This window comes from Lissotriton helveticus, chromosome 5_1 (genome assembly GCF_964261635.1).
Source record: "Lissotriton helveticus chromosome 5_1, aLisHel1.1, whole genome shotgun sequence".
Classification (NCBI taxonomy): domain Eukaryota; kingdom Metazoa; phylum Chordata; class Amphibia; order Caudata; family Salamandridae; genus Lissotriton; species Lissotriton helveticus.
In genome coordinates, this window is record NC_136065.1 from 2,023,929,456 (window position 1) to 2,023,943,906 (window position 14,451).

Consider the following 14,451-nt stretch of genomic DNA (forward strand, 5'->3'; position numbering starts at 1 on the left):
TCCACACCTGAAACCATTTTTTTTAATAACATGAATATTTTCTTATCTAAAAAATACAAAAATCATATCTGCTTGAAGAAGTACTTTGTGGTGAACCTATAAATACTTACCTGTGTAGGACGTACCTGCGCTGCAAAGACTGAGGTAAAAGATCCATGGTAAAGGCTGCTGCCATAGGCCCTACAAGAGACATCAAGCATCCCCCATATAGAAAGTGCTCCAACTCCTTCCCCTCTGCAACACATCTGCCTCGCTGATCATAGCTTTGTACTTTGAATACTTACACATATATCCACAAAACGCTGCTAGAAAAATAGTCAGGGCACCCAGTAGAATATGACCATAATTTGTCCACAGGTGACTCGCTGGGGAGAGTAGAAAGAAAGTTTAGCATTATTCACGACAATCATTTGAGGACAATTGCATTAATTCATAAATCTTTTATTCGGTTGCCATAATTTTGTAGGAACCATAAAAAGTACAATACAGCATACAATTTATAACATTTAGTCAACAGTAGGAATTTTTCCGAGAAACATTTATATAAGGAAAAAGATAAGAGACAAAAAAAGATTAATATTTGTTAAAATTATTAAAAAGACAGAGGATTTGATAATAAAATGCTAATACATTAAAACAACCAAATAATCGTGGTTGTGTCGGTATTTTATACACATTTTAAGAAAGCATGCTACACATTTGGCAATGAATACAGAATCCAAATATTGCAAAGCCAGGAAAGCGGGACGACAAGATCTCAGGCCCATGAAAGAGAGAAGAGGAATGATCCAATTTGTAAAACCTGCAAAATAGTATAACATGAGTCAGTAATATAGTCCATACCCAACTCAATATGGCTACCGTAATTTGGGGCACTTTTAGGAACTGCCAACACATACCTAATAAAGGCATTGTCTACAACCTGAAAAGCGTCTGCGGCGGCATAGCCTCAGACGCCCGCGCCATATACTGCCACACTATGGCATTTGGCATAATACATTTTCAATAATTCTTCGGGGGGGGGGGCTTACCAAGCTTTCTTGCGAAGGCTACCAAGGCAGTGGTGGCTCGTAGAAACAATAGTTTCCTACTGCACATAGCCTGCCTCCAGGACATTTTACTGTTGAATAGAATGCCTAGGTAGGGATGGGTGTTAGTACAGTCCAACTTATCATTGGCGATAACAACCGGTTTGGGTTTCTTTAACCGCTTGCCCACATGCATAACAAAAGTCTTTTTAATATTGACCATTAGGTCCAAAGAAGACATAAAATTACAATAGTTGTTAAGAAGGTGCTGCAGCTGGTTAGGGGTTCTTGCCATTATCACGGAGTCGTCCGCATATAATAATGCAGGGATAGGACGATGGGCTACTGTGGGGAGGTCCTGGCTCCCTTCAAACATACAAAGACAAGAAGGAGCTTAGAGGGTAAAGCTAGTCAATAGGTCGCCCTCCACTCAATATGCAACTACTACACAACAAGACCTAGACTATAAAAGCACATGTAAAAATTCCACCCTTATTTAGGATATTTCGTTTGTTGCTTTCTGTTTGCAGACCTTACACCCCTTCCTAAATATTAAATGGGGTAGCCGAAATATCTGAGGGTAGTGCTATATTCAAACAGTTGCCTGATTCTCATTCACAAATAAAATACAGTTGTGAGACCAATCATGCCACACTTAATCTCGTGTCCAACATATATAGTGCTAAACCGAAAAAAAGTGTGCAAGAGCGAGATGGCACCTCACGGGCGCACCACCAAATGGGGACCTGACTGGTACTCGCCAGGACAGCCCTGTTGTCATCATCGGTACCATCAAGCTCGAAACAGAAAATAGTGTCCAAATACACAAAAGATTTGTGAAAAAGGTGCAGTGAACATAAAGCAAAAAAGTGACCAATACAGTGTCTATCAAAACATTAAAACACTCATACCACAACACAGACAGTACAATTTTATTCAGTTTCTTGTGTTGTGTATGGAAGAATAAAAAGAGAAAAGTAGATGTGGTTATCACCTATTTAACCACTAATAGTGTATTTGGACACTATTTTCTGTTTCGAGCTTGATGGTACCGATGATGACAACAGGGCTGTCCTGGCGAGTACCAGTCAGGTCCCCGTTTGGTGGTGCGCCCGTGAGGTGCCATCTCGCTCTTGCACACTTTTTTTCGGTTTAGCACTATATATGTTGGACACGAGATTAAGTGTGGCATGATTGGTCTCACAACTGTATTTTATTTGTGAATGAGAATCAGGCAACTGTTTGAATATAGCACTACCCTCAGATATTTCGGCTACCCCATTTAATATTTAGGAAGGGGAGTAAGGTCTGCAAACAGAAAGCAACAAACGAAATATCCTAAATAAGGGTGGAATTTTTACATGTGCTTTTATAGTCTAGGTCTTGTTGTGTAGTAGTTCCCTTCAAACATAGCCAACTCCAGGCCATTAGTATAAAGATTAAAAAGGAAGGGAGCCAATACGCAGCCCTGTCTAACTCCTCTTGAAATGGCAAATGACGATGTGAGATCGCCTTGGGTCCCATATCTCACCCTCGCCGAGGCGCCAGAGTACAGTTCACGTAGAAATGTGACCAGGGGTTGGTCAACACCCAATTCAGTTAAAATTGACCATAGTTTTGAGTGAGACACGCAGTCAAATGCTGCGGAGAGGTCCACGTATACAAGGTGAAGATTACCATTCTTAGCCCCCAAATATTTGCCGATAAAAAGGGAAAGGTTCAACGCCTGCTCTATGGTGCCAAGACCCTCCCGAAACCCATATTGAAGGTCGGTCATAATTTTATTGGCTTCGGCCCAGTCATGTAGTCGCTCGAGAACCATTCGACCTGCCACTTTGCCAAGGGAATCGAGGAGGGATATGGGCCTTTAGCATGCAGGGTCATTAGGATCACCTTTTTGCATCTAAGTATTCCTTGTAACAAAATATTGGACCTTCAAAAATGAATGCAATGTACTTGTATACCGGATATTATGAAGTTGATTAATATTCCAATGGATTTCCAACGCTTAGCATACAATTGAAGTAAAAACACACTGATTAATATTCAATCGAACTATGTGTGGAATCTTTTGATACATATTTGTTGAACTTTTTGTATACCCAACTGGGATTAGCAACAGTGCGCAGAGGACAAGCGGGTACGCTTGATTATAATTTCAAGATTTTATTACGCGCCAAAATGCAAAGCTATCTTTGGTTCGACAAGTCTCATGAAGTTGTTCCCATAAGTCCCTTTTAATCTCGCGTCTACAGTTTTTGATGGCCCAGTTATATTCCTTTCTGAGTTTTCTCACTACAAGAACATCCCTAGTAGGGTTACGTAGGGCCTCCTTCAAAAGAGAAAGAGCCTTACGACATTGGGTGTTAAACCAACCTATCCCTTGAGAGGGATTGGAATTCTGCTTACAATAATAATCCACATTTGTAAAGCGCACAATCACCCGTAAGGGTCTCTAGGCGCTGGGGGCCGTCGGGAAGATTAAGCAAGCTATTGCCCAGAGTCACATGGTGCTGGGCTAACCTGCCGCCGGAGCCGGGGATCGAACCCTGATCCCCAGATTCCAGCGTCAGTCGCCCTGGCCGCGGCGCCACACCTAGTTCCTCTCTTATTATTTTAGAGATATCTGCAAAACTGGTCAAAATCAGATCCACAGGGGATTGGACGTCTAAACATATTTCCAATAGAGGAAGTGCTCTTTTAATTATCTTAGCTGACAGAGCATTAGGGTCTGCACTCGACCATTTAACTGAGTACCCATTTGGCTTGGCTATTGTCAGGGTCTGTTGATAAAGTAAGCTAGCAATCCTAGTTTGATGATGAATGCCCTGGATCTTGATAGTAAGACTATTAGAATAATGGTCACTACTAATATCTGTCCCGTTGTAAATTTTGACAGGTGGGAATGCGAATTATCGGTACTTAATATATAATCAATGAAACTTGATAGCCCCCTTCCATGAAAAGTAGGAGAGAATGCTACAGGGGGATCAACTAAGTCATATGCAAAGCACAAGTCTAACGAAAATAGCAGTTCATTCAGGCAATTCCCTGGAATCGTATGAGTAAAGTGAGTTAAAGGACATCCACTTTCATCTATAACACCGCATTTAGTAGAATCATAGCTTGCACACAAAGGAATATTAAAATCACCACCCCATATCAAGTTAAAAAAAGAAACAGGAATTCTAGCCCGTTGCTCCTTTAAAACATGTAATAATTCATTTAAGACAATAACAAAATCAGAAGAAGGCAAATTAATATACATGTTTACCAGAAAGTACGTACACCCTTTGTTGACTGTTATTTTTAAAGTTTGATAATTCTCAGCAATCTTCTGTGCGTAAATTTCCTTTAACAGGAGATCAATAGATCGATAGATGATTAAACCTCCTTTAGGTCTACCGTAGGTAGAAGGGCGAGCATTTGAATGAAACGTTTTGTAGCCCTGAATGTGGATGGGAGAAATCAGCCATGTTTCCTGCAGGCAGACTATGGAATGTTCTCGAATTATTTCAAGCCAGGTAACTTGGTCTGTTTTAGTACGTAATCCTGCTATGTTCCAGTAAATTATATTAAGTGTTAGCTCACCCAGTGGTACAGTGGTAGCAGAGGAAGGTGCTTGAGGGACTTCCGTTACAGACAGAAGGTCATGGGTGGAAAAATTATGCCTGGAATTAGACAGACTATCCGCCACATGGGATTGGGACGTATTCTGCACGTTATCGGTGCCCCCATTAAATGGGTTATGTGGGGGGGCAACCAAAATAGAATCCTCTGAGTGCCCAGCACTAAAGTTATTTGGGGTTATAAGGGCCTTTCGAATCAATTTATGCTTCGGGGTCTTAACATATTTATTTACGAGTCAATCCACCCCCTCTAAACTGGATAGGGCCGCAAAACGATTGAAGGTAGCGATATTGAAGGTTGAGGCCGAGTTATTCATGGGGTTCATTGAAATGTGATTTTCAACAAGAGGTCTTGGGTAGAAATAGCTTAAAGATTTGGTAGATATGCCTCCCTCGTAGCTGTCGCTATACCAATCTCTAATAAAATTAGTAGCCCTATGATCTTTAAAATGTATGATTATGCTGTCCCCATGAATGTCCTTGGGTCGTTTTCCCAGCCAGGGTAACCTCCTAACATGTAGGATTTTACTGTCTATACTTGCGGGAGGTGGTCTATTGATGCTAAGCCAATGCATGACCTTATTTTTCAAGGTCTGGTAATTTTCAAATTGGCCAGGCTTCAGCATTGGAACCCCAGTTAACACTATTACATAGGGCTCTGATTCGGGCGGGAGGTTTACATGCAGCGCCTTCCCTTTTAAGTTTTTGATCACCGTAGGCCTCTCCCCATGGATGTTGTTCAAGTCCTGTTCATGACAATTATTTTGTTCAAATTTTCTTGTATCTCTAGAATTATAAATAGTTGGAGCTGGGTTGAGGGAATGACTAGTGGGGGGGTTAACTTGGGGTGTAGTCATAGGCTTGGGCTTTGCCTTAGGCGGACTCTTACCTAGATTAGATTTTTCACTAAGGCAAGGAATTTTCAAGGAAAGCCTGCTAACAGTCAATTCGCTGAGTAACTTCATGTTCGAGGTACACGCTGCTTGAACTTCCCCAAGTTGGACTGCTATTTGTTTAACACGCTCAAGGAGAGGCAGCAGTAAAGATCTCATTAAATGCTCTATTTTACTCGTGACATCATCTAACGGAAATGCGTGGATGGCATCGTATGTAGGGGGTGGGGGAGCAGTAGAAGTTTTAGAATTTTTTGCTTTAGAGCCTTTATGTTTGGTTCGACCACGCTTTCTTTTAGATGGAACTGAAGGCGCGGCCTTTACAGTACTGGAAAGATTTGCTCGGAGCTGCTCTTCAAAAGAGCAGTCCGTAGAGGAGTCGGTTATGATATGTGTTAAGGTATTGTTTAGCACCAGGCTGCAGCGGGAGGTCTCGTGAGGGAGGGCAGCGAGGTCCACAGCAAGGAGTGAGCAGAGGTAGCCCCCAACAAAAGTTAGACGATGCAAAGACAGAGCCCGCTTCCACCGGGGCGGTGCGATTCTTTTAAGCGCCTCCGGGCTCAGGGGTGACGCGATCAGGCTGCGCCGCCAGGAATACAGGGAAACCGAGTCCTCCACTCAACGGCCGTAACTGTCATAAAGACGGCAGCGGGAGGACTCGTGAGGGAGGGCAGCGAGGTCCACAGCAAGGAGTGGGCAGAGGTAGCCCCCAACAAAAGTTCCACGATGCAAAGACAGAGCCCGCTTCCACCGGGGCGGGGCAATTCTTAAAGCGCCTCCGGGCGCAGGGGTGACGTGATCAGGCTGCGCCACCAGGAATGCAGGGAAACTGAGTCCTTCACTCAGCGGCCGTAACTGTTGTAAAGACGGCAGCGGGAGGACTCCTGAGGGAGGGCAGCGAGGTCCACAGCAAGGAGTGAGCAGAGGTAGCCCCCAACAAAAGTTCCACAATGCAAAGACAGAGCATTAATATTAATTGACCAGAGTGCATATCAAGATGGTAGATAAAATGCCTCCCCTATGGGGTAAGAAGCACAGATGAAGTTTTTTTTTTGGGGGGGGGGGGCAGATTGTCAAGGGTGGGGTCACTGAAGATCCTTTCATGACTACACACATAAACTGTGGTGACCATATCCTGGCATCACATGCATTATATTTTTTGCAACAATGGTGTGAAAGATGCTGCAGTCTACAATACGTGTGACACGTGACATGCAAAGGAAGCGGGAATCTGACAATCAGTGCAAAAGATGATAGTTTGTGTCATTTATTTTATATTAATATATTAAATTGAGCAGGAACACTCACCACTGATGTGACTGCTACCTCATTTAATATTAAAGAGGTAGGATCCCGCTTGTGAATCCTACCAAATAGGCGACAAATTCAGGGATAGAGGCGTGAGAGAGACAGCAGACATCCATCCCTGGCGTTGTAGAGGTCTGCTTTTAATCCAGTTGTTATCCCATGCAGACTTTTCCAGCTGCAAAACTGCTTAATACATATGGCCTACCATCGGTCAATAGAGTCATGGAGAGGCGTCACGGCAAAGCGAAGCTGATACAAGTATACTATACTAACAGACCTAAACCAGAAACTCTCAGACACGGATAAACAGTGATGTATTCCTAGGTATGGAGAAATCCTTTTCACCGGCTGTCAAGTGCAAACCAACTATTTATCACATCAGCTAGTATACAGAGTACAAATACAGAATGGGTGTCCATAAACAAAACCCAGTTTTTTCCTTTTATAAGTAGTCCTCGGGTCGGACCAGCTATGAGGGCATGGGCAATAAAGAAGGTGAACATCCTATGACCATAAAGTCTGTCTCCTGCATATCCTTGTGCTAGGGCCAAGATCTACAAGGTTTGGATTTGTAAGACACGAGTTAAGGGACTTAGTTCAGGGCACCATCAGGAAGTAAGGAAGGACAGGCTTCTGTTGCCCCACAGAACCTACTAAGCACTTCTGCAGGTTCTGTGTCAGTGCTTTCTAGGGTAGGTACAGTCCCCTAAGAGGCTGAGGGACACAGTGGAAATGCAGACACGATTTAATCCTTAGAATAGCACACTTAAGCATTGGATTCAGAAAAGACGCAACATATTTAAAAGTGTTTATCCATCCTGCACTCATCCATATTGCTAACAGCAAGAATCTAATGAACAGTTATAACATGTTTAGCATGCTTCTAATAGCCTACCACCCTGAAGCTACATTTATGCGCAACAGTATGAGGGCATAGATTAGCAAAGTTACCTTTAGAGTTTCTTGGGGATCTGTGCAGTGCATACTTGTTCCCAGTGGACCAGCTGTGCGTATCCATCTTCCGCAGGGAGATTGTTCCTTCAGAAGGAAAACACATGATCAGCTGGGATCAGTTCCTCTCATCACTGAATCAGCTCTAAGCATAAGTGTGGATGCTCTAGCAGTCTCTCAGGATCTTTAGTGATAACCTGGTGTGAGGACTTTCTCTATTTCAGTGGTCAATTCAAGGGGCTTACATTGGATTGACCAATGACATTTAGCCTACATTGCAAAACTGGTCTAAAGCAGCAAGATGAAAATCTGTCAATTCAGACTACATGTTTATCTTACGCTTCTAGTATATAACCTTGAAGAGGAAATATCTTACAGTTTTTGGTAGAGTTTTGTTTCCTGATATAATAACACATCATTGTATAGATTAAATGACACTTTCATAAGTTCTGGGGAAAATAATGAAATGCTAAATGTGTGCCAAAGGCAGGCAGGCTAACTTATACTTTTAAAAATTGAGTCTGACTTTGGAGCTCACAACACATCTTTGTGGGGTTCATTTTAAAGCAGATTTGGTTCACCCTCTAATAGAAAGATAGACATTTCACACTCAAGTGCATCATCACTCTAGCTTTTTGTATATAAATGTTTAATGAGTAGAACTTCATAGATAACAAAGAAGAAGGATTCATTTTGACCCTTGGGGAAATCAGTAAGAGATATTATGAGGTGAGGATGCAATGGAAGAAGGCCACCAGATTGTTGTATAGCGTTTTAGATTCCGAATGGATTTTCCCGATTCATGCCCTTATATAAGTACAATTCACATTGCCCTTATATAGAAATAGAAATCAAGCCCTTATTTAGGCATAGCCCATGCAACCCAAATACAGGCATGGCTACTTCCATCCGTTCACCAAACGTCACAATGATTTTTTGGAAAACCAGCTTAAGCTGTTAGGGACTTCCCCTTGCTTGAATACTGATTTCTCCAAGAACTCAGTTACTCTACAAAGAACAACTATTCCCCAGGGGTTCATTCATGATGTTCATATGCCCTACTTTACGTCAAACATGGCATTCCTCAACACCTTCAAGGTATAAATATACCTTCACTTGCTATGGCAAAGCACAGTGCAGTTTGACAACCTACTTGCCCGACGCAGCTCGCTACAGCAAGTGCCAAAGGAAGCCAACTCTCCAGCTGAAGCACTGATCAGGAAGCTGCACTCCTCTGTCGAGAAATCCAGCTCCAGAGGTTCTGACTCCCCTTGCGGGGTGTTGGGAAATCGAGTCCCGAGACTGAGATACCAGACCTCCTTCATTCTGAGGTATGGAACTGATTGGAACCTAGAGAAACAGTTGGTAGATTCTTGGCAAAATTAAACCTATGCAAAAGACCATACTTACTTGTTCCCTCGTACTAGACCTAGGTTAGGTACATTGGGGTAGGTGTATTTTAGAAGAACCAGTTGCATATTTTAGCCTGTGTATTTATGTATGTATTTTTATATGGCTTAGAAACCATACCATGCCATTACAGTATTATTTTATAATACTATTCTCGCTGTACGGATTATACTTTGCACTCTGTCTAACGATTTTAGTAGTTCACCTCTCTTGCTTGAGAAAGAAGACTGTTAAAAAAAACTTTTTATTGAAAACACCTGTCTCACTATTTCTCTGCAACTTTGTAGAAACATGCACGATTGACTAGGTGAAATACTTATCTATTGTTTCCACTACTCTGAAGATAATTATTCCAGTCCTAGGGAAACAAAGTTGTCATGTTTATGCGGTTGTCAGAAACTAATCCCTTCTTGTGAATTCGAGAATGTTTCTAGTGACCTCTGAGGTAGCTGGCACTCATAATTAAGTTTAGCATATTCGATAGAGACCTACTGGCCTAAGTCCTACGTCATATTTATAGGATATATTATTCCAATGGGCAGAGCCTATTGGGAATATAGGAACCATACTACATGGCGCCCAACGTTTGGTAAGGCACTAATTTAACGCTAGATACTAAAGTAACTCAGTCGTGCTTTTCTCAGAGACCCCTTTTTTCGTAATACTCCAATAGATGTCTTGAGAGGGTAGAAGGATAATATCCGTATTGCTGAGTAGGACAAAAATCCTATGTATTAGCTTTTTGGTTTGTTCAACGTTGAAGGATACAGTGTTCCAAAATATTGTGCACCTTATCTTTGTTTCCTTGAAACTTGCGCTGGAAACTTTCAGTCAACAAAATGTCGAATAATGGCAACAACACCGAGAACTGTGGAGCTACGGCTGATCCAGCCGATGCAGCTCTTAACTTTTCAGGTTTCCCAGAAACCGACGATGATGCTATAATCATTTCACCTAATTTAAGGAGCGCCATCACTATAAAACTTATAAAAAATGGCCTAACATCAAGAGTGGGTAGGGCAGTTTTTGTGATGGAGGCACATGAATATCACCAGATAGAGGTATTCTACTCATGGATAATCTTCCCTGAAGCAAATCAAGTAACAAATGTGTTTCACGTCTACAAAGAAGATGAATCACCAACGGAATACATTCCTTTCGAGGACATTGAAATTCCACTAACATGCCAAGAGCATGAGCTCTGGTTTAAAGGCGCCCTAAAACATATAAATCACATTACCAGGCTTGGTCCACTAGGTAGACCAGAAGCAACATGGCCGGTTCTAGCCAGCTACACACCACATCCTGAAATTAATGAAATGTCAGATGTGGAACTACGAGCACAACTCAAAGAGGTCATCAAAATATATAGACAATTGGTTCAATATGTCATGCGGACTCTTACAGTCCAACCGGCAATAATGATTCCACAACATCCCCCTCATCAGGGGAACACAAATAAAATTACACCACAGACTTTACATTCAGTCGTTGGTAAATTACCCGCAAAGCAGGAACAAATTCCATTCTGGATGGCTCCAAAAATTACTCAAATCGAGGCAGTATTTCCTAATACTACCCCTCATGAGAAACACAGAATTTTAACAATCTGTTTACCAATGGGGATCGCACCACATTTGGAGGACTGCGACACTTGGTGTACAGTCTTTGCTGCAATCTACACCAAATCACATGGTGTTCCGTCTATGGCGGTAATACCAGATGTCCTGAAACAGATTCAAAATGAATACGGGGCAGAGCCTGCTTTAAATTTAGGTATGAAATTGCTGAAAGATTTCAAAAAGGTCTCAACGATAATATTAGCTAATATTAAAGGTGAAGCAGCATCGGTGATGATCCACCAGAAATTAAGAGAATTTCTAGTAACTGAGCAACCACAAGAACTAGCCAGAATAATTGAAAAATCCTATGAAGAATTAGACAGAGACAGTTTGAGTGGGAAACCAGTGAAACCCCAACTGTCTGAAAGTCCTGAAAAGGTCTTTAGTACAAACACTCCTACTTCTTCTAAAAAGAAGTGGGAAAACACTAAACAAACTTCTAAAGAGAAGCGTTCTCATTCCAGAGGTAGGTCTCCTCAAAAGGAGCCCTCTGAAAGGAGGTATAACCTCAGGAATAGGGATAATTTGAGAAAACCTGACAGATTTCAAGATACTGATACACATTCCTCTCGTACCTTTCAGACTTCGTCACAGAAATCCAAAAGAAGAGGAAGGTCAGAACACAAGGAAGAACGCGTGAAGTCCAAAGACGATCAACACGTTCAAAAAAACAAGAAACCTCAATTCTCCATAAAGAAGGTAGCAGGTCTTAAAATCAGACATGCCGAGGATCGTGAGGACACAACTCAAGAATGGGGAATGGGCTCAGACAATGTTGGACAGCGAAGCAAAAGTCACCATAACTTGCAAGAACTTGAAGGATCATTTGGAGACAGTGGACTTGAATGAATTCATTCAAGTCGAAACTGCAGATACCAGGGTTAGTTGTCCACATTCGTTATATGAAATAACACTTCGGATGGAGGGGGACACACCAAGAAAAGTGAGAGCACTCTTTGGGAGAGAATTTCTAAGGGTAATGACATTCTTCTAGCTGAAAAAGACTGGCCACCAGAATTTGTCAGGGAGTGCCCACATGGCGAAGAAATCATTATGCCAGCCTTCTCCAACCACATTCCAATTCATTTAAAATATACTTATGCCAGGAAATGGGCAGTTGCCCTGGCTCCTGCATTATATCAAAATCATGTAGGATAAAATCCAATTAAAAAATCAACCAACTTTACAAAGGCAGTATCCAGTTAAGCAAGAAGCTAAAAAACAGGTCAGGGAGATATTAGATCAACTTGAATACCAAGAGGTGATTAAAACATGCACCTCGTCCATGAATAATTCTTTGTTTCCTGTCTCCAAACCAGACAATAAGTATCGTCTAGTATTGGATTACAGACATCTAAACTCTTGTTGCAAAACATTTGCAGTACAAAATGTACATAGTGCAGCATTAATTAATAACATTGTGCATAAGAAATACAAAACCACATTAGATATTTGTAATGGTTTCTTCTGTCAAATCTTTGCACCAGAAAGTAGGTATTTGACTGCTTTCTTAATTATGGGGACACAGTGTCAATTCTGTCGTCTCCCTCAGGGATTAAAGAATAGTCCAGGGATATTTTAAGCTAGAGTAACAGAGTTACTACAGACATATGATGATGAAGCCTTGTCATATGTAGATGACATCTATCTAACAGACGATGACTTGGACAGGCGCTTGAACAGGGTGAACACCATCATACTTGGCTTTGTCTCTGAAGGGTATAAATTCAATTTTAAGAAATCAAGAATTGCCCACCTCAACGTCCTTTTCCTAGGATATGAGTTATCAAGTGAAGGCAAAAGCCTGGCAGCGAACTTTTTAGAAAAGTTTGCGCTGCTCCAACCTCCAAAAACGCTGAAAAACGTACAGTCAATTATAAGTTTCCTGAACTTCGGAAGAACATACATTCTAAACTATGCAGAAAGGCTTAAACCTTTCTACGTATTAATCATACCTGATTTTAAAACAGTTAATTGTACATAAACATACACTGAAATTTTGTGTTCACTCCAAACAGTCATGTTAGCAACTAAACATTTGCAAACACACGTAAAATTACGCAATTTAGTGATCCGAATCATTCCAAGATAATGCAGATTCACGTACTTAACTTTTAACGAAGGTGAAAAAGTACAGTTGAAAATGTTTTTGACCCTTATTTGAAAACACAAGCATTTCTACAGTGCGAACAAGAAAGTCCTCTGCCTACTGAAATTCTGCCTCTAGAGCCGTATGAATGTATAATTTATACTGACGGATCAGCTCAACCCGCTACGGGGGGTAAAAAAGCCTTTAGTGCAGTGTGCGCAATCGTTAAAGGTAGTTGGCGCGATGGCAAATTCCGACCAATGGTCACTAAAACTCAATCTTTAGGAGATTGTAGAGCTCAGCGAGCTGAACTACAAGCATTCAAGATGGCGCTTGAAAATACTGATCGCGAATTCCCCACACTTATAGTGTGTGATTCGTATTATTGTGTCCAATCTTACAAATGACATGGAAATGAAACTACTCCGAATCAGACCGCCTGCAATACACCTCAGCCCTCAGAGACTACAAAATCGCAATCGCAATCGCCTTAGCCAAATCAACTCACTTCTCTGATCGAATCTCTTCCTCAGACAACAAATCTAAAGAAATTTTTAAAATTATGAACGGACTTACCTCTGACGACAGAACCCTTCCAGGCCAAACCCCCACCCAAGAAACCTGTGACGCTCTCAATCTCTTTTTCGTTGAAAAAATTAATAAAATCAAAGCATCGATCCCCACCGCCCCTCAGATCACCACTTCTGATACTCTCCTTAACAACTCTGCCGTTTTTACCAAATTCCCCCCCATCAACCCTGCCTCCCTAGCACAGCTTGCGTCCCGTATAAAATCAGGCTCCCCGAATGATGGCTGCCCACCCTCAGTCCTACGAAGTGTCTGTCATTCCCTACCCGAATGCATCCTACCTCTTTTGAACGGCTCGCTCAGCACTGGCATTGTTCCCAGCTCCTTTAAAGAGGCCATCCTAGTCCCACTACTTAAGAAACCTGGCGCGGACCCAGCTGCACTGTCCAACTACCGCCCTATATCGCTTCTGCCATATCTCTCCAAACTACTCGAAGCGCATGTCACCAGATGCCTCTCCAGCTTTATTGAGACCTCTTGCTACCTGGAGCCTAATCAGGCCGGCTTCAGGCCTTCCTTTTCCACTGAAGCCGTCATTCTAGCTGTTCTTGACACACTGAGGAGAAACGGTGACTCGGGGAGGCCCTCGTTCTACTGGACCTATCGGCCGCGTTCGACACGGTTGATCATAACATCTTGCTTCACCGTGTCGAACAGGCTGGCATCCAGGACCCCGCTCTCAGCTGGATCCGGTCCTTCTTGTCTGGTAGAACTCAAGCCATCCGGCTGGGCCCCTACACAGCACTCGAGACCCCCACATCATGCGGAGTTCCCCAGGGCTCCTCCCTGTCACCTTTACTGTTCAACCTTTACCTCTGGCCCCTACTCCACTCACTCCATAATTGGGACATCACAGTTTATAACTATGCCGACGATCTACAGATCATATTCCCACTCAACTCCCCCAACGCGGTAGACAACTTTCACTCTGCT

At 42.3% G+C, this 14,451-nt stretch overlaps 1 protein-coding gene across 1 annotated transcript in view; it reads right to left on the reverse strand.

The window, feature by feature from the left end:
* Positions 1 to 14,451, reverse strand: part of LOC144756199 (E3 ubiquitin-protein ligase TRIM39-like) — a 363,500-nt gene that overhangs the window by 118,326 nt on the left and 230,723 nt on the right. Inside the window, exons 6-7 of the mRNA XM_078645806.1 lie at positions 7,810 to 7,896; positions 285 to 365 (exon numbers count right to left, since the gene is read on the reverse strand). Coding sequence (XP_078501932.1) covers positions 285 to 365; positions 7,810 to 7,896 — 168 coding nt within the window. The remainder of the gene's footprint in view (positions 1 to 284; positions 366 to 7,809; positions 7,897 to 14,451) is intronic.